At 44.9% G+C, this 23688-nt stretch overlaps 1 protein-coding gene across 1 annotated transcript in view; it reads right to left on the bottom strand.

The window, feature by feature from the left end:
* Window positions 1-23688, bottom strand: part of LOC144822681 (peroxisomal bifunctional enzyme-like) — a 499488-nt gene that overhangs the window by 398371 nt on the left and 77429 nt on the right. The window contains exon 2 of the mRNA XM_078680454.1: window positions 9517-9620. Coding sequence (XP_078536580.1) covers window positions 9517-9620 — 104 coding nt within the window. The remainder of the gene's footprint in view (window positions 1-9516; window positions 9621-23688) is intronic.

A 23688-nucleotide genomic window follows, 5' to 3' on the forward strand; every position in this document is an offset into this window, starting at 1 on the left:
CGAGGCAGTCCCCAGAGATGCCCCCCGCCCCCAGCCCCCGAGTTTTGGTATGCATAATGTAGGTGTTTTCTATATGCGTTTTATTTAATGTAACACAATTACATTAAATATTAGTTTGTCAGTTCGTGTTACGTATCCTTTTCAATACAGCTCAACTCTATGATGCTGACTTTCACCATGTCCTGAGTGTTTTTTTCCGCTGTCTGAAACCTAAAATAGGCATTCTTTTAGAGATGTGTGCAAGACTTTTCTTGCCTTTAAACTGAGCAGTCTCAGACTTTTACTAGACTTTACACTTTGACTTTTGGCTTAATTTCTTGAAGGCACATTCCTTTTGGTCTGTCATCTGATTTATACCTGCTGACTGTTCTTGATTTTCAAACTGTGTGGACTCTATGTTAGTCTGCCCATTTGACTTTTGAACTGAGCAGATTTATGTTTGTTCTATGCTGAACTATTTTTTTGTGTCTGGCTAGATACATGCATTGAAGACCGACTTTATATTATGACCTTACTTACGCGAATGGCTTCATTTGATGCACTTTTGATGCTAATTTGAATATGACTTACTACCTATTTGTGCCTTCTGTAATGATCCTTAATTAATAAAACGTTATGGTTTCGCCTTTGAATTTGATCCTGTGGAGGTTTTCCTTACTTTCCAAGGGGCGCTGTTCTGTGGGGCTCACATGGACCCGATCCTGCACATTAACCCTTTTAATTTATTAGGTAAATGTGTTGACATAATGATGAGCCCTACATTTCTATTTTTACTCGACCTCTCTGAAGACTTTAGCACTGCTGAAAATAAAAGCCTACTGAACACTCTTAAGATAAAATGGACTTTGATGGAACAGTCCTATAGTTGTTTATATCATATCTGATGAATGATGCCCACTTGGTTTTGGATGAGATTCTAGATCCAAAAGCATCCCTGTGATATGCAGTATCCTTAGTGCCTCATTATCTCACCAATAATTTTCAGTCATCACGTGGGGCCCCCGACAGCCATACGGGCTGGCATGGACATCAACATCTGCCAATCCATAGACGACACCCAGTAATACCCAAGAAGGATATCAGGTAATGACATCACTCGCCTGAAGACTTGCTGCACACTTACTGTAGCCTTGATTTTCCAGACGCTATCTCAAGTTAACCCAAGACAACTTTTTCCCCATCGCGACTGTTAACAATTAAGGTAATGTCCAACTACGGCTTGATGAAATAACTGGGGAAGAAAAGGACATCATGCCTTGGAAGCAGCACATTTTTGTCTTCCATATCAATGGGGACTATAACTTCAAAACACAGAGGAAAAATAACAAGGTTGCATCAGCTCACAGTATTTTGAAGAATAAAACCTTTCCTCCACGAGAAAAATTGAGAATGCCCGTTGAAATACTAGTCCTTTGCCATGTGAAAAGAGGTAACACCCTGCTCAGAGGCACCACAGATAAACAGTGGACACCCACTAGAAAGAGCCTCTTTGCTAACATGCACATCAAAATACACACTCAAAGCTCCCCACTGGCTCGGTCTGCCTTCCCATATCCTCTAAAATCCAAATTAATCAGGTACAAGGCAGTCAACTAGAGCGCTTTATCATATCAGGCTGCCAAGATCAAGACACCCGAATAGGCAAGTGAAATACAAAGCACCGGTATCAGCAGTCTAGAAAAAAAGTTGAAACAGGAAAGAGAAAACCCTATACCATGCTTTCTTCTACTACACCTGCAGTGTTTGGAATACCATCACAAAGGCAATTTGCCAGGCTCTGTCCATCCAGGCCTTCAGTGGAGGTCTGAAAATGATACTCTTCCAATGGAAACTCCAAATTACCCTGCCCTTTGAACTTTCCCATTGAAACGTCCACTCCCTCGTGTGGTCTGACCTACCTGACCAGCTTTACCCTCGACTCCCACCTACTACTTGCCCCATCCCCAACCTTCTTTTACCTTGGTATGGGCACATTGAAATGCACACAGCCATTTGTTTTTCAGCTAGGTTTGTGCTACCTAAATCTACATACACTTCAATGTGTCAGGATTTAATAGGCAACACAGGAAAAAGTAGGGCTCTCCAAGGACACAATACAAAAACACTGGCATAAAATTAAAACACAAAATTATTCACAAAAGTGAGGCAAAGCCAGGTGTCATTTGACTTTTTTGTAAGAAACACTTTAAGGAGGTCAAGCAATGGTGCCACAAAGGGGCAGTTTCCTATTTCGCCTCTGTGCCAGTCCCTGGATCAGCCATTGTAATTGGGCTACAACATAATACGTCTCGAAATCAGGGACTGTCAACCCTCCCGCCTTTGTTGCATGTTGCATATCACTACAGCCACTCGCCTGAGCCCTGTTCCTCAAATAAACATAGTGATCAAGGAGTCCAGTTCCTTAAAGGATGCTTTTCGGACCCATAAGGGAAGGGTGTTAGAAAAATATAGGAGGCAAGGGGGGGGGAGCCACAATTTTCAGGAGTGCTATTCTACCTGCCACCGAAAGCAGTAGCGTCCTCCCGAAATCAACGAAAATCCACCGGGATCTATAACTCGACCCACATTCCTGTTCAACAAGTCGGTCCGGTCATGATAAATCTCAACCCCAAGGTAAGCCAAAGATCGGGGTTCCTATTGCAGCTGGGTCAGCCCTTCTGGGGGATCATCACTCTGCACTGTAGGAAAGAGCCTGGACTTCTGCCAGTTGACACCAGACAATAGACTTAACTCCTCTAGCACAGATTGACGTCTTTCCCCCTGATGCTCAAAAAGATGAGAAATCAGCTGCATAGAGCGCAATTCGGTGATGAGGTCTTCCTATACACAATCCCCTATACACATGTCCAGATCTAGCCGAAGCCGCGAGGGGCTCCATAGCGAGAACAAACAGCAGGGAGGACATGAGATCATCCATACCATGTTCTCTGTACCACTAAATAACCCGCAGAGATTACACTCCCTGTGTAAAAAAAAAAGGGCACAGCACCCACACTCACAGACCATGCTCGCAACCTTGGCTTCATCCTAGACTCCTCTCTCTCGATGTCCAGACAAGTCAACGCAGTCTCATCCTCCTGCTTCAACGTACTCCGCATTCTCAAAAAGATCTTCCGCTGGATCCCCCTAGAGACAAGAAAGACTGTCACCCACGCACTGGTCACGAGTCGACTGGATTTTGGTAACACACTATACGCCGGAATCACAGCAAAATTACAGAAAAAACTCCAACGCATCCAAAACGCATCAGCGAGACTCATATTAGACATCCCTCGCCAAGATCACATCACCGGACACCTAAAAGACCTCCACTGGCTTCCCGTCAACAAAAGAATTACATTCCGCCTTCTCACCCACGCACACAAGGCCCTATACAATCAAGGACCCGAATGCCTCAACACACGACTGTCCTTCTACAAACCAACCCGCCAACTAAGATTGTCCAATCAAGCCCTCGCCGCAGTCCCTGCGCATCCGAAAATCCACCATGGGTGGCAGATCCTTCTCCTTCCTCGCTGCCAAGACCTGGAACACACTCCCCACTCACCTCCGCCTTACTCAAATCCACATCTCCTTCAGAAAAGAACTCAAAACCTGGCTATTCGACAAATAATGAACCCCTTCCCCAAGACCCCCTGGGTGAGTAGCGCGCTATATAAATGCTCGAACTTGAACTTGTGTACACTCTAGCAGTAGGTCCAGTATAAAGTAATCAAGTCCATGCTTTGAAGCTCTCACCCAGTCCCATGTGGGATATCACTTCGTACAGATAGTGCCATTCGAATGCTATTTTAATATTGACAGCAAAGGCTGCTACACCCCCTCGATCTTCCTCCCCAGCTTCTAGAATGGCCAGTAGTCGTCAGATGTTACCTGTTGTATTGCGGCCTGGGATAAATCCTGCTTGATCTGGGTGGATCCATTTAGACATTAAGGGTAAGAGGCTAGCTGCCTGAATTGTATTTAAAATTTTGTAATCGATTTTGAGTATCGATAGTGGTCAGATTAGATGAGAACCAATACAAGGCAAAATACAATACAAGGCACAGTAGCAATCATCAGAAACAAATTGAAGATGTTGGGTATTTGTAGTATCAGTTGTTAGATCTCAAAAATGTAACTGTATCCCTGAAATCAATGTAAATTACAGGTGATTTGTGAAGATAACATTTAAACAACATCTTACCATCAAGTCTGCACCTGGTGTATTATGGTCAATTATGAGGTCAATACTGGTCAATTTTGGTGAATATTTCTTCCATTAGTGTTAGATCAGTTGGAATTTAGTTATCATTGAATCATTTTGCTAATATTGCTATAAACCCCATGCTACCTGACCAATAAACACTCCATTAAACAAATCAAGTTTGCAGGTTGGGTTGATAGTGGTGTTCATGGAAAGCCGAATTACAAAGTTTGTTACGTTAACCACTTTCTTGGTCTTTGATGTGATAGTCTGTAAATAGAATTTAAATTCTAATTACTCTAGAACAGTGAGTGGTCTCTATGAAAACTCTACCTCATATACCAACTCTCAGTGCACAGTTTGTTTGAAGATGCGCTAAAAGAGGCATCTAACTCTTAGATAGAGTACAACAAGCATGTTTCAATTTCAGTTGACCTCAATATATGGGCTGAGCAAGTTGAAGATAAAAAGGGAGTCTTTTCCCCCCGCCACTTACAGGACACAGGCATTATGAAATGGATTAACACTACCACACATGAGAAAGGACATCATTTATATTGGGTGTTAACTTACCCTTAATATAAACATTGAGACCACATTAGAGCATTTAAAATAATACAACAATTCATTTGAATCAATCACAATAAAGAATAATGAAATTGGACCTTTCCAAAACAAGTGCTCACACAATATTATACCCAACGACTTCTACCCTGCAGTACCTTCGCACGATGATAATGCTCAATTCAAAGTTAGAGAGTTACACTACACTTGTCCATACTATCCAGGTTAGATACGGTCTAGGATGTGTGCACTGGAGCAATTGAATATCACCCATTCAACGTCCTAGAACGGCAACAATAGAACCACCTCTCAGTAAAGGCAGGGCAAAACAATCTCAAAGGAGGAGTCACACAGAATACACATCAGTTCTATATAGGCCACATAACCTGGCTCCTTTATCAATATTTACCCCAGCCACACTAATTTGAAAGAGCTGCAAAATCTGTAACATAAACATATAAATAGCAAACCCATCTGTATATGTGGTTTTATGTTCCTGAGATTAAAATTACTCTCATAGATTTTAAAGGTGTGCTTGCTTACTGATGACAAACATATTTATAATCCACATATGCTGGCTATAAAAGTCCCATTTGCGGTCAAGGTGATCTAAAACTTTGGGAAAAGTAAACATTTAAATAATTGCCCCCTTACGGGTTGTTTGAAAGCTCCAAGCTGCTTATCCCCTTTGAAGGCCAGGAAAGAAGATGAAGCAGAGCTTGGGACCTTATGCAACCAGTTAAAAAAAGGAACCTATTGCCCTCCATCAAGCACCTCTATTTTATGAAATGTGCGTTAACACTATAGCAACCAAAAAGCAGCACCTCATTTTAGAGCTGGAAGGGTTTAGCCACCATGTATGCCTCTCAATAAGGAAGGACAGAGTATCTGCAAAAGTTTGCATTAAATATTGAGAGATCAAGGTACATGTAGACTGCTAAATGGCTGCTATCACTGGTCCCTATGTTAGTTTATGATTGATCAGAAGGCTCAGATTCATTTAGCCACAGACGGCCTATAGCTTGCTCAAGGTACATTACCAGTGAACATGAATGCTCCCACAGTCAAAAAGCTAAATATGTGTCTTGCTTAGATGAATAAAAAGGGATCAGACGCTGATGCACTGGACCAAAAAATGCATGTATCAGGCTAAACAGATCTTAGGTTTGCCTCCGTTAGTAAACTATGAGCACATCTGCAATGAGCAAATTGTCTTGAGTCCACTATTTACAAAGTTCAAAACTACCCAAAACGTAAAATAGGGTGTTAATAATTCCAGTACCACACTCAATAAACTTGTTGGTCTGTGACGTATGACAACCTATCGAGTACCTGGTTCCCTTATCTTTCTACCAACAGGGCCTCAACACTGGTGATAAATGTGAATCCTCCTACAGATGGGCTAGATAGTAACAAACCCTATAGTGGAATGTCAAAGGTCCACACGCCTGGCCCTTCCATTTACTTCCACTTGATAGCGGACCCCACGCTCAAAGGAACCTAGCCAACCAAAATTACAGTTACACTGACAAGATCAAACTCTCATCAAACAATCTATAGTTGACTACTTTATCTGCCTCTCCTCATAAGGAATAATACCCTTGAGTATTACCCGATGTATAGTGAACAAGGGAATTTACATGAGCAAAAACTGATATACCTTCTTCACTCGGACCTCCGTTCAAATCTTGATATCACCGGTCAGGTCCGTAAGGGAGGGAGGTAGGTAGACGCTGCACTATGAAGGTAGTGCTCCAAATACCACAATTGTGATGAACACGGCAGCCATATCTGTAGTAATCAATTATCTCCCTACATCCTGTTTTCTCACAAATAGTATATAAAGGGAGAAGAGATAAGCAGTAACTACCATACATCTATAACTCATAATCTCATGGCCCAAGTAAGTATCAACTCTCTAAAAAATAAAGAGCATTACACCACCAACCTATTTACATATCCGCCTGAAACATGAAAACCTGGTACACATAGGCAACCGAGGAAAATTGTCCGACAGGTACTGTGGCCTTCAACAAACCACCTGTCACCTTAGTAGTATATGGTGTCCAGTTGAGGTCTTCTGAGACAAGGATCTTATAATAAGACACAACCATACAATTATTATGTAAACTTGCCTTTGCGTTCATCATCTTAACAAAGGAACCCACAATTCAAACAAAAGGGTCACAATGTCCATTTTGTAACCCAAATCAGACGCTACCTCCAAAACGATGGAACTCAACATAACTTCACAAGGTTAGCTTGTCAACACACCAGAATATGGACAAAATACCCAAAATAAAAAAAATAACACTCTTGTAATAGGGTTAATAATTTTTTGCTATACAAAATACCATGCCCATGTAATAAGGCTCAACCTCTTCTGCTCTCTGTATTAAATGATGTCCATAAATATAAATACTGTTATTCTGTACAAAGTCAAAAACCCATACACTAATGTTGGCCATCAATAAAAGAAAGAATGTAAATGCTGAGCTCTATTCATAACAAATATTTACATACAGGGAGTATCTTATACTATCTAGTGATGTATTCTTGCACTCATGTAATTGACTGGAATCCTGGAACAACGCGGAGAGACAAACATTTTCACAGGGGGAAGAAATTATCATTATCCTATAGCACAAAATCATTTCATTAAGATCATCCTTGTAAGTCCCTAGAGAAAATATCTACTATTAATACTTACATCTTTTCCTGATGTTGAATACTATCTCTTTCTTCCAATGGCCTAATCATCTCCAGAATTATCCATTTCAAGGTATTCTCTGAAGGGTTATTCTCAACAAACTCTTATACCATTGGAGTCTGCAGTTTTTTTATTTCTGATTGCTGATTTGCGCATGCAGTACCTGATACTAAACTCACACCTTTTTTCTCCAATGTAACCTAGTCCACATGGACATATGATCAGGTAGATCACAGTCAATGTTCTGCAGTTGGCCACCACCTTAAGAATAATATGTATGCATATATGTGTCAGGTCACTAGCAGTCATGGTACTTTCACAGGCCTGACAATGTCTCCATATATGGTTTCCTGTCACTTGGGCAGTACCTGAGATTGATTTATGTGAAGTATTGATCTTGCTTTGCAAATCTTGGCTATACTAACTTATACCTAAGGTTACAATTTCTCCAAAAAGCAAATCAAGGTCTAGGTGAATTTAAGTTCCTCGTCATTGGTATTAGGAATGTGCCAATGAGAGTTGATCATCTGTCTGATTTTCTGATCTAAATTAGAAACACGGGCAAAACAGACCAATAGGTCATTTTCGGTCTATCGTTTTTCCTCTAAAATGGCCTCTCTTTTATAATATTTTCCTCTCTTGAATGATTCACTTAGTAACCATTCTCTAAATTCTCCTTAAGCAATTGAGGAAATCATGTAGGTTGGAACAATTTCTACAGATGCAGAGAAATTGACTAAATGGTATCCCTGGTTTCTGACACTGGGGATAAAAACTCAAAGTGTAAAAGAGTATTACTAGCTATTAGCTTTGTATATAAAGAAACCTCCAGCCTATGTTCATTATGTTGTATCAAAATATCCAACTACACAACTCTGACCCTGCTAATGCTAGGAGTAAACTTTAGATTGGTATCACAGGAATTGATCCATTGTATGAATTTGCTTAGCTGGTCTTCCTCACCGTGGCGAATAAAGAAAATATCATGGTTGTATAGTGACCAATTTTTTATGTTTTCAAAGAACTAAGCTATTTGACTGAAGATATGTTTCTCTTCAAACAGGACCATGTAACTATTTGCTACAATGGAAGAATATGATGCTCTCCTGCTAGCCCCTTTCACCAAAGTCAAAGTAAATCTCCCCCAGTACAATCTCCACACATTGCAAGATTAACTATACGGGTAAGTATACTATTAACCGCTTCAGTTGCTGCAGTTTGCAGTATATTTAGTATAGAGGGCCTCGATTTTGTTGTCCTGTGTCCTTTACATAAGAGGTAAAAGTGGATACTAGAACGCTAAGACGCGTAAAGACATACTGCGAAAGAGGTTCAGTAGCTGCCCCAATAGTAGATTGTAGACACAATCGGGTACAAAGGAAGATTCGGTTCTTTTTTGTGTATCTTAGGAACCCCATAGATCACTGGAGTCTGTGGGTCCTGTTGATTTAGGTATTCAAATTCTTTCTTACAAATGAAAACCCTGTTGAAGAGCTTTCTACTGATGACCATCATTTTTTGAGTGATTTTTCTTTGAAGGGTTTCCAGGCCAAGTGATCACATGCCGGGGTGGCAGCACAGCTAAACTTTTCTAAGCGCTGAGTTACAGCAGCAAATAATCTGATTGTGCATATGGTATTTACACTAGACTGCATACAATAGATCTGAACTATTCGAGGATGAAAAGAGAAACATTGAAAAATGTGGCAGGGTGAATAGGATAACACAGACATTTTTGAACTTGTTAAGTGAGGAAAACTGAAACATTTCTATGTGCGAGGGTGCCAGTGACAATATTCAGAAGTTTGAGAATGAACCGGCAAAATACACTTTAATTTAATTTCCAATTTGGGATGCACAGTAAGTGGGGATAAGTTGTTGGGTGGATGTGTTGGTTGGTTGGGTGTGGAAGTGTGTGTGTTTTTTGTCTCAGCCTATTGGTTCCACAGCTTAAGTAAACAAGAAATGTCAAGTAACAGAAGATGCTCAATTAATTTGACATGGACATCAACAGAGTTTAACCAGTATTTTCAAAGTGCAGATTATAAATATTTACCTCCACTGAACTTGCCATTCTCTCCACAGAGGACAAGAGCTTTTACAGATGGATCAAGATTTACATCCTTCAGTACTTCCAAGAGAGACACCTGAACCTGTGGGCTAATGGACAAAAAACACAAACCAAAGAATTAGCCCATTCTAGAACATCTCATTTCTGCTCTCACACATTACATACAACCTTTTGTAAAACACAAGGATTAAACAAAAATCACACATAGTTGTTAGATTATTACCAAGCACATATACACTTTAACATGCTGTGATTTGGAAGGAAAAATGTTTATGTGTGGCACTGCAAGGTGCTTGCATGGTTGAATAACAGGGAGTACAATGAACAGAACATTTAGAAAAATCATAAATATTTGAAGGGGAGACCTTCCTACACCCCATTAAGTGCACAATGGATACCTGGTTAGAGGAACTGCTGGTAGGTGATCTTCAGATTACACATTCCTGCTGTCTTAGTTCAGTCAAAGTCTACAGCCCTCCTTCAGCCCCGTGGATGGCACAGGATCTTCTTATAGAGTTGACGACTGAACTGATAAACCTTTAATTTGTGGTCTGAAGCCAATTCGAATGGTCAAGGGTTTGGTGTGTTTGGAATACCTCTGCTCCCTTGGATTGAGGCAAGAAATTAATGGATCCATTGGGAACACAAGATTCACAAAAAAATACAGGACTGCATAGGCTATCCAGGAGGAAAGTATCACCCCATAGAATACTCATTCAATTAAAAACGTACAAAAAACTTGGGCACTAAAAGGACAGCTTTGCTATTCTCATTACCATTGACAGGCAAGTCAGGCACTCATAAGGTGTGACACCATTAAATTCATGATTAGCACGATTTTCATTGCGATGATCTGGACAGACCACTTTCTCATACATTTTATTATCAGAGTGTCAGAAAGACTAGAGAGGGGACATTTTTTAGAAAGTCAGGCATCACTTGGCCATCAATAAAATGTAGACTGTGAAAGCTTGGAATACTTGTGGAGGTATACAGGGATTCCCAGCAGGCTACGGATCATGCAGAATCATTAGCAACAAACACTAGAGACTGCCTAAGCAAGACCTTCAAAAAGGTCCTGCTCCCTTCCATCTCCAAAGAACAGTATTGTGCCTTGAGGCCTAGCAGTAAAAGGTTTAACACCCCTCTTAAGAAAGAGAAGCTTGCAGTATGGCAGTCTGATGCAAAATGGTACCTTTGACAGAGATTCTGAGTTTTGGCCACGATATCTTGTGGACATCTGGTATGGGCCCCTCTCCTGTTTCTGAGACTGCTAAATAGCCCTGGTTTCTTTTTTGATTGGGAAATTGGGTTGAAGGAGCAGTTTAACACTGTCGTTTCCTGATGCTACACTGAAAAGAGGTTAATTTGAAAAATAATCCCCTTAATGTCTCTGAAGGAGAGGGCCGTGATCGTGGCAGCAGGGATCTCCACCAAGATTGATTACATCATTTTATGGGATATTTGCTTTCCAGTGGACACGATTTAGAAATTGCTCATGGTCCAGAACATGGTTTTCCAGAGGGTTCATAATCTTCGCAAATTTGATCTTCTTCTTGAGCCCCCAACTCAGGGGCAAAGCACTTGATTTCAAATCAAAGAAGTGGCATGAACAAAACATCTGCCTCCCCAAGTGGTTTTAAAGATCTTGGGAACTAGCATAATTTCAGCCATTGTCGATCGAAGGCATCTTCTTGGAGAAAAACAAAGACATTTTTCTTCAGATGTTCTGGCCCTATCCCATGAAGGGCCTTATGTGCAATAGAGAGTGCTTTAAAAGCCACTTCGTTTTTTTATCGGGAGCCATTGTGGCTCCTCCAAACCCTTGGAGCCCGATTCATATTTTCTAATGTCTAAAGGCTCTGGAGTATTTTTTTAGTAATCCTTGCTACATGCCCAATAATCCAGCCTCGATAACACTAAAGTGACCACAACTGTTGTCTGATTATCAGACGTGATGTAAAGGAGAATTTGTTTCAGTAGTTTTAAAAGGTAGAAACATGAGGAAATTAGCTGATTTGTCTGATCAGTAAACGTTTAGAATCGGAAACTATACCTAAACCAGTCACCAAAGTGAAAAATGTACGTGAAAGGTTCATAGTTTATGGCCACTAAGAGGCATAATTATGAGACATTGAATTCTCATGCACAGTACCACCGCTGTACTTTATTTACAATAACACTAGTAACAATTATAAAGACCTGGAGTACTTGAATTATAAATGTAGTAAAAGCAGCATTGGCGTCACAGAGAGTGGCCTCCATCAAGGAGCCTCCGTGCTGACAAGCACTGTGCCTCAGGCCGATGCCCTCTGCACTGAAACAGCGCCTTAAAGGTAATTATAGGAGACTGTGCACTGAGGTGGACAAGGTCAGAAGGAAAGGCTATAGGCACGGACTGAAAAGCGTACAGAAGGGGTCGCGTGCTGAGGGTAGAGTGTGTTGTAATGGGACGAGGATACATTTCTGTGCTATTATGAGTTAAACCAGTGAATATTATTCTAAGTTGTCCAATGTGCTAAGCAGAATGTGTTAGAATGTATGACTTGATACTATGTTTTATTTCTTCAAGGATGAATTGTCCACTCCTTTTTCTTTTTTTAATACCTCACTTTTTGTGAAGACCTCAAGTAAACAAGGCTTAGGCTTTAGTCTGTCATGTTGATTGGTAGTCATGATCCAAAGAAAAAAACAATTGTTGAGGCTGTAGTTACCAAGGCGCTAGCAAAGGCGCGCCAAAGGCAAGCCCGTCTGCGCCCGTCCGGGTCCAGGGGCCACAACCCCGGCCTCTTTTTCAAAAAACATAAGGACTTACTCTCAGAAATTATTATTTGATCTGCGGCCTAAAGTGAAATGTAGGTCCCTAACACCAGATAGTCTGACTTCTAGCTGTTGCTTTTGTGGCTTCTCTTTTACTCAGGAGGGAACATAGTGATACTATTACTAGCCCCTTGAAACGTAATCCACTGCGATCTTCTTCTGTTAAAACTAAAGCTGCTCCCTCAGAAGAATTCACCTTTTTTAGCCTAATTTGCAGATCACTTCCCGAACATAAGGAAGATATGCCTGACCTCTTATTTAACACAGCTCGATGCCATTTTCCTTACGGAAACATGGCTAAATGAGAGTTCAGGACCAGATGTGGCACTCGCCCTACCCCCAACTATGCAATCATCAGAAAGGACCGTATAGATAAAATTAGAGGGGGAATTGCACTTATTTTTAAAACACACTTGTAAATGGGAGGACCGATCCTTCATAGGCTGTGAAGCCAGTTCTTTTAACCTCTTCCACGCTCATGACGAGCTGAGCTCGTCATGAGCCACAGCGCTCCGGTGCTCATGACGAGCTCAGCTCGTCATGAGCCGTGGTACGCTCGCATGCGGGGATAATTCCCCTGCTGTGCTGAGCGTTCCACTGCAGGTAATGCACCTGTGACGAGCTGAGCTCGTCATGAGCACAGGTGCGCCGTGCCTCATGACGAGCTCAGCTCGTCATGAGCATGCGGGCGCTGTGCGCGGCCCCCTCCCTCCCAGCACAGCGGGGGATTAACCCCCACAGCGAAGGGGTTAAACTCTTGCTTGCATCTCAATTTACATTCTCTGGGATCCTGATTTATCGACCGCCGGGTCCTTCTGGCCCATGGGCATCGATGCTCCCAGAACTTATTGCCCCTCTGTTAATGGAAGCTACGAACTTCACTATTGTAGGAGACTGAAACATTCATTTTAATTACCCTTCATGCACTATCAGCTCCATTTTGACTGCTGATTTATCAGCCATGAATGTTCTATTTCATAACTCAGGTCCCACTTACAAGGCTGGATATTTGCTAGACCCTATCTTTTCCAATTTAGCTATCATCATATGCCAGGCAGCCCTCCCCATTATCTGGTCAGATAACTTTTTGGTTGGTTTTAGGGTAAAATTCGAGATGCAGTGCAAACAAACTCCTCTACGTTTTCTTCCAAAGTTGGGTTTAGAAATTGGAAGAATCTATATGTTGATCGATTTAATCAACATCTCTTCAACAACATTCCTGCCACCCCCCAACAAAGTAAGCGGATGCGGACAATATTCAAGCCTGGTTGATGGCATCTATTGATGCATGTCTACCTATGTCTAGCAAAAAAATTAACAATCATCGTCCTACTGCCCCATAGTTCTCTGATAAATTAAAAATAGTAAAAACCAAATGTAAAGCTCTGGAAAGACGGTGGAGGAAGAACTATGCGCCAGAGTCAAAACGTACTTATAAACGGGCAAAAAAGGATTACCATGAACTATGTAAAGCTGCTGAGCATGCAAATAACACCATCACTTTGGCTCATAACAATCCTAAAGTCCTATTCTATTTAAAGATGTGAAAGAGTGGTCATGCGCATCCTGCCAACCCACGCCACCGGAGTTAAATACAATGCAATGTGAAAACCTGGCTGAGATCTTCATTGGAAAAATTGAAATAATTTATACAGAATTTAATATCATGACTACTAATGCAGAGTTGTGCTTAAAGCTCAATGCACCGACATCAGGCTGTACCACTTCTTCTATGACACAGGCCACCACTGCAACCCCTGGTAAGGCGCTGGAAAACTGGCTGCATCTAGATACACTATATTTTAGTTGAATCCTAACCAGTCTAAGAGCTGGCTCCCACAAGGACCCGCTCCCCATCCCCATTCTTCAAAATGTAGAATTACTGCTGCTTCATGTTATTATGGGACTGCTTAATTCATCGCTACGTGAAGCAATAGTATCAGCAGCGTGGAAACATGCTAAGGTTCTACCCCTGCTGATGAAGTGAATGCTGATCCGGCTGAACTTTCTAATTTCCACCCTATTTCCTTACACCCAGCCTTTTCTAAAATCTTGGAGAAACATGTCAGCAGCTGTCACAGTTTGCAGACTCCCAAAAAAATCCACTCATCACAATCAGGATTTAGAGATGGCATCTCTTCAGAATCCATGCCCTTGGGCGTCACAGAAACCCTTTGCAAATGTCTGGACATGGGAGAAACAGTGGTACTCACAATGCTTGACTTGAGTGCTGCTTTCGACACTGTGTCTCATACTGCCCTTTTACAAGCTTTACATTCTTGGGGTATTGTCGGATCAGCACTCAAGTGGCTGTCTAGTTTTCTGTCTGACAGGACTTTTCAGGTCTTTTCCTCTTCCGCTAGCTCTAAGACCCATGATTGCCCGTACAGAGTACCACAGGGATCCATACTAAGCCTGTTACTCTTCAACATTTACGCTAGCCCCCTGGCCACAATTGCTGAAGAAGCTGGGCTAACCATTTTTTCTTATTAAGATGATACCCAGCTTATCTTCTCCTAGTCCATCAAGGAGACATTCAATGTGTCATCTCTCCAGGTAGGGCTGCAAATTATAGCTGGCTGAATGCATACCAAATGGCTGAAACTAAAACTGTGGGAAAACTGAAGTTCTCATCCTCGGCAGAAATAAAGATCTCTGGGGTCCCCAACATTGGCCGCCTCAAATGGGTGATCTCCCCCAACAGTCTCAATCAATCCGTAAACTTTGTATAATCAATAATGACCAACTTTCTATGAGACAGCAAGCGGTTAAGGTCACCTCGACCTGTTTTACCATCCTAAGATTGCTCAAAACAATACTTTGGATATTGCCTAGGTCTACGCAAAGAACAGTTACACAGGCCCGATGGTGTCTAGACTGGACTATGGCAACGTCCTATATTTGAGAGCCAACAAAGAGGTGGTTCGTAAGCTGCAAGTCATCCAGAATTCCGCTGTCAGATTACTTTGCCAACTATCTAGAAAGGCCTCCATCTCAGGATCCTTCCGCATTGTGATACATTATACAGAGTCAAACATTAGTGTTGCCCAAGAAACAGACAATGGGGTATAACAGAATAACATGAAACAGAGATCGGGTTCATATTTGGAGCTTTAAATGTACTGACAATTTCAATGGGAGAGAGGGCTTGTTGGACCCGGCCTCGTGGCGCGGTCCGCTGCTGTCTCCCCACACCCTGCGAGCGCAGGCCTGCACCCTGAGTCCCCTGCGCAGCCTCCCCGTTAGCGTAACCTGCACCCCGAGCCTGGTCGTCCTACTCCCGATAAGTCCGACCCTCGTAACCAACGACCAGGCCTGACTATCCCGTCCCTCTCCCGGCTCCGAGCGCCTAACCATTGCATGCCCCACAAGGCCCGGCAGCCATTTTCCCTTCCCGAGATCCCTGTCTCCCTGGGCCTAGCGTGACCCCGGCCCCAGCGAAACCCAGACTCCAAAGGCGCGCCAGTCCCGGCTGGGGGGTAAAGGGCTCCCTGAGTGAGATAAGCCAGGGAGTTTCGATGGCACCTCCGGCCTCCCCTGAGAGACCGGTATCTGTCACACCTCTGGCCTTCCCGTGTGGGCCAGTTTCGTTCACACCTCTGGCCTCCCCCAGTGCTGGCTCCAGACCCGCTGGCGTCTGGGACCCATCGTCAAAGGATCAAAGAACCAACCGTCGGACCTCGCGAACGACCAGCCCCCAGGGCATGAGACCTCCGCCTGCGAGGGTCCGGACATCAAAGGGCCAATGGACTATATCTGGGCCCGCCCGACAACTAGCGGGCAGTTGTATCTTGGACCTGAAGCCCTGCTGATCTGATCGCGGCTGACCCTGAGACGAACTCAACCTTGCATCCTTGAGCCCTACTGACGCTGTCGCGGCTCCCTCTTCGCAACATGGAACTGAACCACCTGAGCCCTGCTGACGCTGTCGCAGCTCGAGCTGAACTCGCAACCATCGGAGCCCTGCTGACGCTGTCGCGGCTCGAGCTTGACCTCTTAACCATCGGAGCCCTGCTGACGCTGTCGCGGCTCGAACTTGCAAAGACCTCGGAACCCTGCTGACGCTGTCGCGGCTCAAGCTTGAACTAGTGACCACCTGAGCCCTGCTGACGCTGTCGCGCCTCCCCAAGACTGTCTCCGGACCGAGCCCTGCTGACCTCGTCGCGGCTCGAGGAGTACTCTGGTCCGGCTGGACCATCGAGACCACCGTCACGACCCGAGCCAACTCGACGTGAGTGAAGCAGCCAGTACAACCAGCATCCCGTATCCCCCGGCTCGAGGATTGAGAGCTGTGCGTAGGGTACGCCTCGTACTGGCCCAAAGGCTAAAGACTGTCCCGCTTCCCTCTTCCCGAATCCTCAGAGACTCTGTGATCCCTCGATCATTCTGTACATAAGCGTGCTTCCTTCTTTTTACTGCATATAAAGAACTTGTCATTGAAATTCAACGTTGTGGTGTCTGTTCGTAAGTGTGGTGTGAGCTCAGTGGGTACGATCCTAGACTCGAAGTCCTCCCCGGTGAGGACCTCACGATAAGACTCGGCAAGATCTGTGGGAGAGGTGGGTCCCGGGGTGGTTGGGTGAGTACAACCTGGCCCTCTGAGATCGCCCCTTCTAACAGGGCTCAGTGAAAGTTAGGACTTACTAGCAACAAACATAACCAAGGGAAAATATGCACTATATCCATATGGATGGCATGGATGAATACTGGAATTCTAAAACCACTGCCAGTGCCGGACCCTCCTAGAGCAGGGCACAAGGAATTGAGACTCAAACACTCCTGCAGGGGCATAATTGGATTGGATTGGATTGGATGTATATTTGTAGAGCGCGAATTGCTGCCCGGGGGCGTCCAAGCGCTAAAAAATAACCGTGGAACCAGCCCTATGACCCAGAAGGGGAGAGAAATGGTAAATAATTAGACTGGATGAAATAGAAAGGTTTTCAACTGCTTACGGAAGGCTGACAGATCAGGGTTGGCTCTGCATTGCAACGGAAGGGCGTTCCAGGCCCTGGCAGCATTGTGTGAAAAAGACCTGCCTCCGGATCTAGATCTTTTTATTCTGGGGGCCACTGCAAGGAAGGACTGATTAGAGCGTAATCTTCTATTGGGCGTATAGTGGGTAATTAGGTCCCGAGTGATCCTGGGGCCTGTGTTCCAGAAGGCCTGATGAGCTATGCACATAGCATTGAACATAACTCTCTGGCGCACTGGCAACCAGTGAAGGGTTACCAATCCGGCCCTCACTGACTGTCTGCGGGGGATGCCGAGTAAAATGCGTGCTGCGCAGTTCTGGGCTGTTTGAAGCCTACTCAGAGTGGATTCCGGGGCACCAAGGTAGAGTACATTATTAAAATCAAGGCGTGATTGAATTAGACCTTGTACAGCTGCCTGTTTGGCTTCCAGGGGAAGGAGAGGAAGAATTCTCCTCAGCATCCTCATGATGCCGAAACATGTGGCTGAGAGTTTTGTGGCTTGTACACTGAAGGACAGGGATCTGTCCAGCCATACTCCGAGACTCTTGATGCTGTTTTTGGGAGTTGGTGGGGGACCCAGACTGGGCGGCCACAGGGAGGCAGGGATGCTGAGGTCTGGGGGGCCAAGGAGCATCAGCTCGGTTTTGTCCCCATTCAGTTTTAAGGACGATAGGGACATCCAGGTCTTTATTTCCTCCAGGCACTCTCTAAGCCCGCCCAGAGCCGGTGGATTGGCTTCCTGCGTCAGGGAGACCACCAGCTGCGTGTCGTCCGCATAGGAGATGATCTTAATCCCAAATGGGCGGACGACATCAGCCAGTGGCCTCATGTACAGGTTAAAGAGAGCAGGGCTTAGGGAGGAGCCCTGGGGGACTCCGCATTTCAAAGGTCTGCTGGTGGACACAGACTCACCTTCGAACACACGGAAAGATCTATCCTCTAAGAAGGACTGGAACCAAGACCAGGCTTTATCCTTAATCCCGACCTGGGACATGCGGTGCAGCAGGGTGTCATGGCTGACCGTATCGAAGGCCGCACTGAGATCAAGGAGGATCACTGCCACTGATCCTCCTTGATCTAGGATTTTTCTAGCTTCCTCGGTGACCATGAGGAGGGCGGTCTCGGTCCCATGTTTCGGTCTGAAGCCCGTCTGGGTAGGGTCCAGTAGGTGGTGATCTTCTAGGAAGTTTATTAGTTGTTGATTTATATATTTCTCCAGGATCTTACTTACCCATGGGAGCAAGGATATGGGACGATAGTTACTCAGGTCAGTAGAGTCCAAAGTAGGCTTTTTCAATAGGGCTCTGACCATGGCTTGCTTCCATGCTGTCGGGACCGTGCCAGAAGAGATGGAGGCATTTAGAACCTCCCTTATGATAGGCAGGGTCGTGTGCGAAGCTGCCATTATTATATCTGGCGGGGCTGGGTCATTAGGAGAGCCGGATTTTACTTTCCGTGCTAAGGGTTCAAGGGAAGCGAGATCCAACAGAGGGAAGTGAATCAGCGTGGGTAGGTGTTGGTTGGAGGGGGGGGCTGTAGGAAGGAGAGAAGGGGCTAAAGGGGTGGGATTTTTCGGGGGGAAGGCAGAGTAGATGGAGCTAATTTTCTGATGGAAGGATTCAGCGACATTATTACAATGAGTGGTGGACTTGTCCGCCTGCAAGCTGGGGGATTGTTTTGATAGTTGTTTGATGATCCGGAAAATTTCCTTGGGTTTGGATTTAGCAAGCAAAATTTTCTCAGAGAAGTATGTGGCCTGGGCCGCTTTTATCAGTGTTTTATATTCACTGATGGCTTCTCGATAAAGGATTTTATTGTCTGTGGAATAATCAGAACGCCAACGTCTTTCTGATTTCCTGCAGAGTCGTTTCTTATTCCTAAGAGCATCTGTGTACCACGGGGCAGTTTTGTGGGAGCGTTTGAGCGTGATTTCTTTTTTGGGGAGAACTACTTCTAGAGAATTAGTAATCCAGTTGACATATGCCTTATTTGCTAGGCCGGGCTTGTCTTCAATCAAAGGTGGATTCTCTGCAAGTTTGCTAATCCAATTATCAACTGCTAGGTGAGACCAGGCTCTCGAGAGTCTCATGGTGGGTGCAGTTTCAGGGGGTTTGGGCGCGGACCAGCTAATGGGGATAAGAAAGTGGTCCGTCCAGGGCAAGGGGATAGGTGGACTAGTTAGGAGATCAGGGCCGTTGCTAAAAACCGGGTCCAACAGATGACCCTTCACATGGGTGGGGGAAGTGACTCGTTGGGTGAGTTGTAGAGCTGCTAAATCATCTGCTAAGGTTGCGGCTATGTGATCTGAGGTTGAGTCAAAGTGAAAATTAAATCTCCTAGCAGGGTGAAGTTGGATGTGGTATAGAGACGTTCAGCCACATTTGAGGGTAGACTGACGTGGAACTGCTTCGGGGAACCGGGGGGGCGGTAAATAAGGGTGCCAGAAAGGCATCTGTTAGGTGAAAGTTCAATGTTAAAAGTAAGGCTTTCACAGTCCGGGATGGTTTCGGGAATTATTCGACAATGAAGCTGTTCTTTGTAAATTATCGCCAGGCCTCCTCCTCTGCCTTCCGGTCGGTCTTTGGAAACCTGGTGGGAGGGCGTCTATGACCGCTGGCTCAGCGACGGGGATAACCAGGTTTCTGTTAAAAATAATATGTCTGGTGTGTGTTCTTCTATTAAAAGCGCAATTTCGACCTTATGTTTAGGGAGGGAGCGGCAGTTCAATAGGAACATGCGGAAGTCATGTAGCAGTTCAGTAGGTATTTTGGGTTTGAGGGAGTTGTCGCATTTGGGACAAACAGGCGGCAGAGTGTCAGCTTGATAGCTGTGTTGACAGCAGCTGCTGGTGGGGGTCCTGAGACTATAGAGGGTTTCAGCACTGTAGTATATGAGGTCTGAGGCCTGAGATACAGGGGGACTGGCCCTAGGCCCGGACTCGGCGCGGACGAGCGCAGACGAGCTTGCCTTATGCGCGCCTTCGGCGCGCAATCGTCGCGCCCGCTGCGCTCGTCCGCTGCGCTTCCGGTGCATGCACATTATTATGGGGCGGGAGGGGGCGTGGCCTCGAGGGGGCGTGTCCCTCGACTCAGCGTGGCCGATGGCGCCTGACAAGACTCCCGCGAGCTCTCCCGCTCAGCGCTGGAACCACTGTTGGGGATGTTTTTCAGGCAGGGGCTGAACAGGTATGGCGCCGCGGCCAGGGCGACTGACGCTGGAATCTGGGGACCACGGTTCGATCCCCGGCTCCGGCGGCAGGTTAGCCCAGCACCATGTGACTCTGGGCAATAGCTCGCTTAATCTTCCCGACGGCCCCCAGCGCCTAGAGACCCTTACGGGTGATTGTGCGCTTTACAAATGTGGACTTTACTTTAAAGTGCAAGTTTTTAAAACAGAGTAATAACAATTTTAAAAGAAGTAATGTGCAAAAAACGCTATAGCTATCTCCCGGCTGTGCCTCAGGAGGGTGGCGGTATTCTGACGCGCTCGTGGATCAGCGCTCTATTTATCCAAGTAAAAGGGGGCGTGGCCTCGAGGGGGGCGTGTCCCTCGACTCAGCGTGGCCGATGGCGCCTGACAAGACTCCCGCGAGCTCTCCCTCTCAGCGCTGGAACCGCTGTTGGGGATGCTTTTCAGGCAGGGGCTGAACAGGTAAAGTGCAAGTTTTTAAAACAGAGTAATGAACCGTTTGCTGCATAGCGAGAGTACACAAATAGTAAAAGAGAGTAGAGATCAATTATTTGCTACAGTTGCTCAGCATCCACCCAGATCAGGTGTGTGCTTGTACCTTACTACAATAGAGAACCATTTCCTTGTCAGGGAGAGTGGGATGTTTGAGACTGCAGGGATGAGATACCAAAGAATAAAGTCACTTAGATAGTTGAAGAGAAACGACTGTGCAGGCCTGGCCCCTACAAAGGGGAGTTAACGCAGCAGGCAGCCTGATGCTGATATAGGGCACAGTGCCCAGGGAGAAAGGAGACAGGATAAATGAAACGTCTCAGTCTGACCAAGGGACTTTGACACCCTGGTCTGGTCTACCAGGCCAGAGGTAGGTGGTTGATGAGGAACACATAATACCCATTTGAAAGCACTCAGGCTGAACTCACGATATAATACGTGAAATGAATGAATACTAGACAGACCATGCACAGTTGACAAAGTAGGTCACTGGGACTCGGGCAGAGAGAGCCAGCACAATTTCTTTTTCTGTTAACAGAAGCTGTTTGGCACACCCTCATCTTCCAGAGACTGCAGATAGGCTGCACAATCTGCCAGGATCCACAAACTTCCTTTCATAGAGAAGGTCTGAAAACACCTCTGTATCGTTAATGGGCACAGCTTAACAGTCAATCTCCCATGCGCCAAAAAGCAATTCCCAGACATGCTTGTGGGCAAATTGAGACTGTCCCTTACAGCTGTTAAAGGTCCGCCACATGTGAGGACATGCGGCTAAATAATCCAGTCAAGTAGAGTCCTCTCAGTTATTCCAACTCCAATAGAATTTATATCAGTAGCCTCTTATTGTACGGTGGCAGGCAGTTCCAGTGCAGAATTGTAGTCCCTCTTACTGCTCTCCTTATTGACATTATGCACTAAATGGTAATACATGAGAAACATGCTGAAAGGTATGGAGCACTGTCAATCTCGAGGTGGGTTTCTTCCTGCAGCACAGAGACTCAGAAGAAATCGACCACCAACTGCAATTTCCTGCTCTCTGGCAATGAGCTGAAAGAAGCTTTATTTCTTCCAACTTTCTAGGAGCAGCTTTGAATGAATGAATGAATGAATGAAAGAAAATACATTTATAAAGTACACTTTAGGTAGAAGTTTTTCAGCAGCAAGGTCATATGCTCGCTGTAACTGTTGTTTCAGTCCTCAATAAAACTAGCTCAAGTTTCCTTTCTGCTCCAGTTTTCAATATAAGAAAACAGATACCCAACAATAGCAAACCATTCCTTTAGAACATCACATTATTTATTGCAAACAATATCTAGTAGTACTCATACAGAGATGTTGAAAGATGTTAGTTCAACTTAACCTTTTGATGTGATTTCAATGTCTCGAATATAGCTATCAGTCTGATTTAAAAAGATTTTGCATGTACATCACCCTGTGTGTGATAAATGCCCTACTGGTCTTCGTAACACCTATCGAAGTCAACATTTCGCAGACAAGAGGGCTCTTGCAATCTCTTCGCTGGTCAGTATGAAGTGTGGCTAACGATCTACAATCCCCACAGTGCTCTTTGCAAAGTATCTTCTGAATAGTGGTTGTTTTGTGATCCCTCAAGTGGTAGACCGTGCATAACAGTAGAGGTAGGATGTCACTAGCAGCATATCCGAAAATGTATCAGCTCTCAGTGAGAAAAAAGTTGATGCACACCAAGTCCACAGGCCAGTTGGTCTCTCATCACTCATACAGGTGAAGTCTGCTAATTTTATTTCCTTTTTCAAATACACCAGGAGTCATTTGGGAATATTCTCAAACAATGATGTACAGTCGAGTGCAGTCGGCTTTTTGCAGATATTTTCATTGGCTCATTCCACTTCCTAGTAACCACTGTAAATGAGCAGAAATGTGAGCACCGCAACGTAATAGTCTTGAATGAAGAGGACTCTTTCTTTACTAGCAACTTGTTACAGTTCCTCACTAGGGTATGAGCCTTATGGGGGGTCATTTCCGACAAAGGCTGCACTCACCTGCTGGACCGGTCTCTGCCTGCAGCTTCTGGGGGGCTAACGCTGTGAGTCTCCCTGCCGCCGCTTTTCTCCATCTTGCGGCCGGAGACTACAGCTCCCAGACAGCCTAGCGGGCACGTCCGGTTCTCGCCACCATCGCGCCCAGAGGCGCTACTTAAGACCAGAGGCTCCCTCCGCGTCGCGGGACACGCGGGGCGACGCCGGGAGAAGCCCGGGACAAGGGCGGGACAGTCTGTGACAGTCCGGGACAGACCGAGGCTGGGCTGGACCAGAAACCTTGGCTGCTGCAACGCAGGTCCTCTACTTGAGTCTAGTGAGACCCTAATTTCTATAACATTTGTTCTGATCATCATATTGTCAAACTTTGATATATATACAGCTTTTAATTGACTATAACTCTTTTAAGGACCTCTAGAGCCATATATTCTGTTCGTATTGTCTTTAGTATTCAGCACTCTATACTTAGTGTTTGTCCCCTTGTAACCGCGAGTCTCTACAGTCAAGTAATCATGTCTAAGCAAAAGGCGACACTGGATAATTATCTGGTGAAAGTTGTTAACCAAATTAATGATGAGCGGAGAAAATCGCTGGGTAGGGGGAGTACCCCGGCTTTACCCTTAATACTTACTGCTCCTTCACCAATCTCAACATCACCAGTT

Source organism: Lissotriton helveticus, chromosome 3_1 (genome assembly GCF_964261635.1).
Source record: "Lissotriton helveticus chromosome 3_1, aLisHel1.1, whole genome shotgun sequence".
NCBI lineage: Eukaryota > Metazoa > Chordata > Amphibia > Caudata > Salamandridae > Lissotriton > Lissotriton helveticus.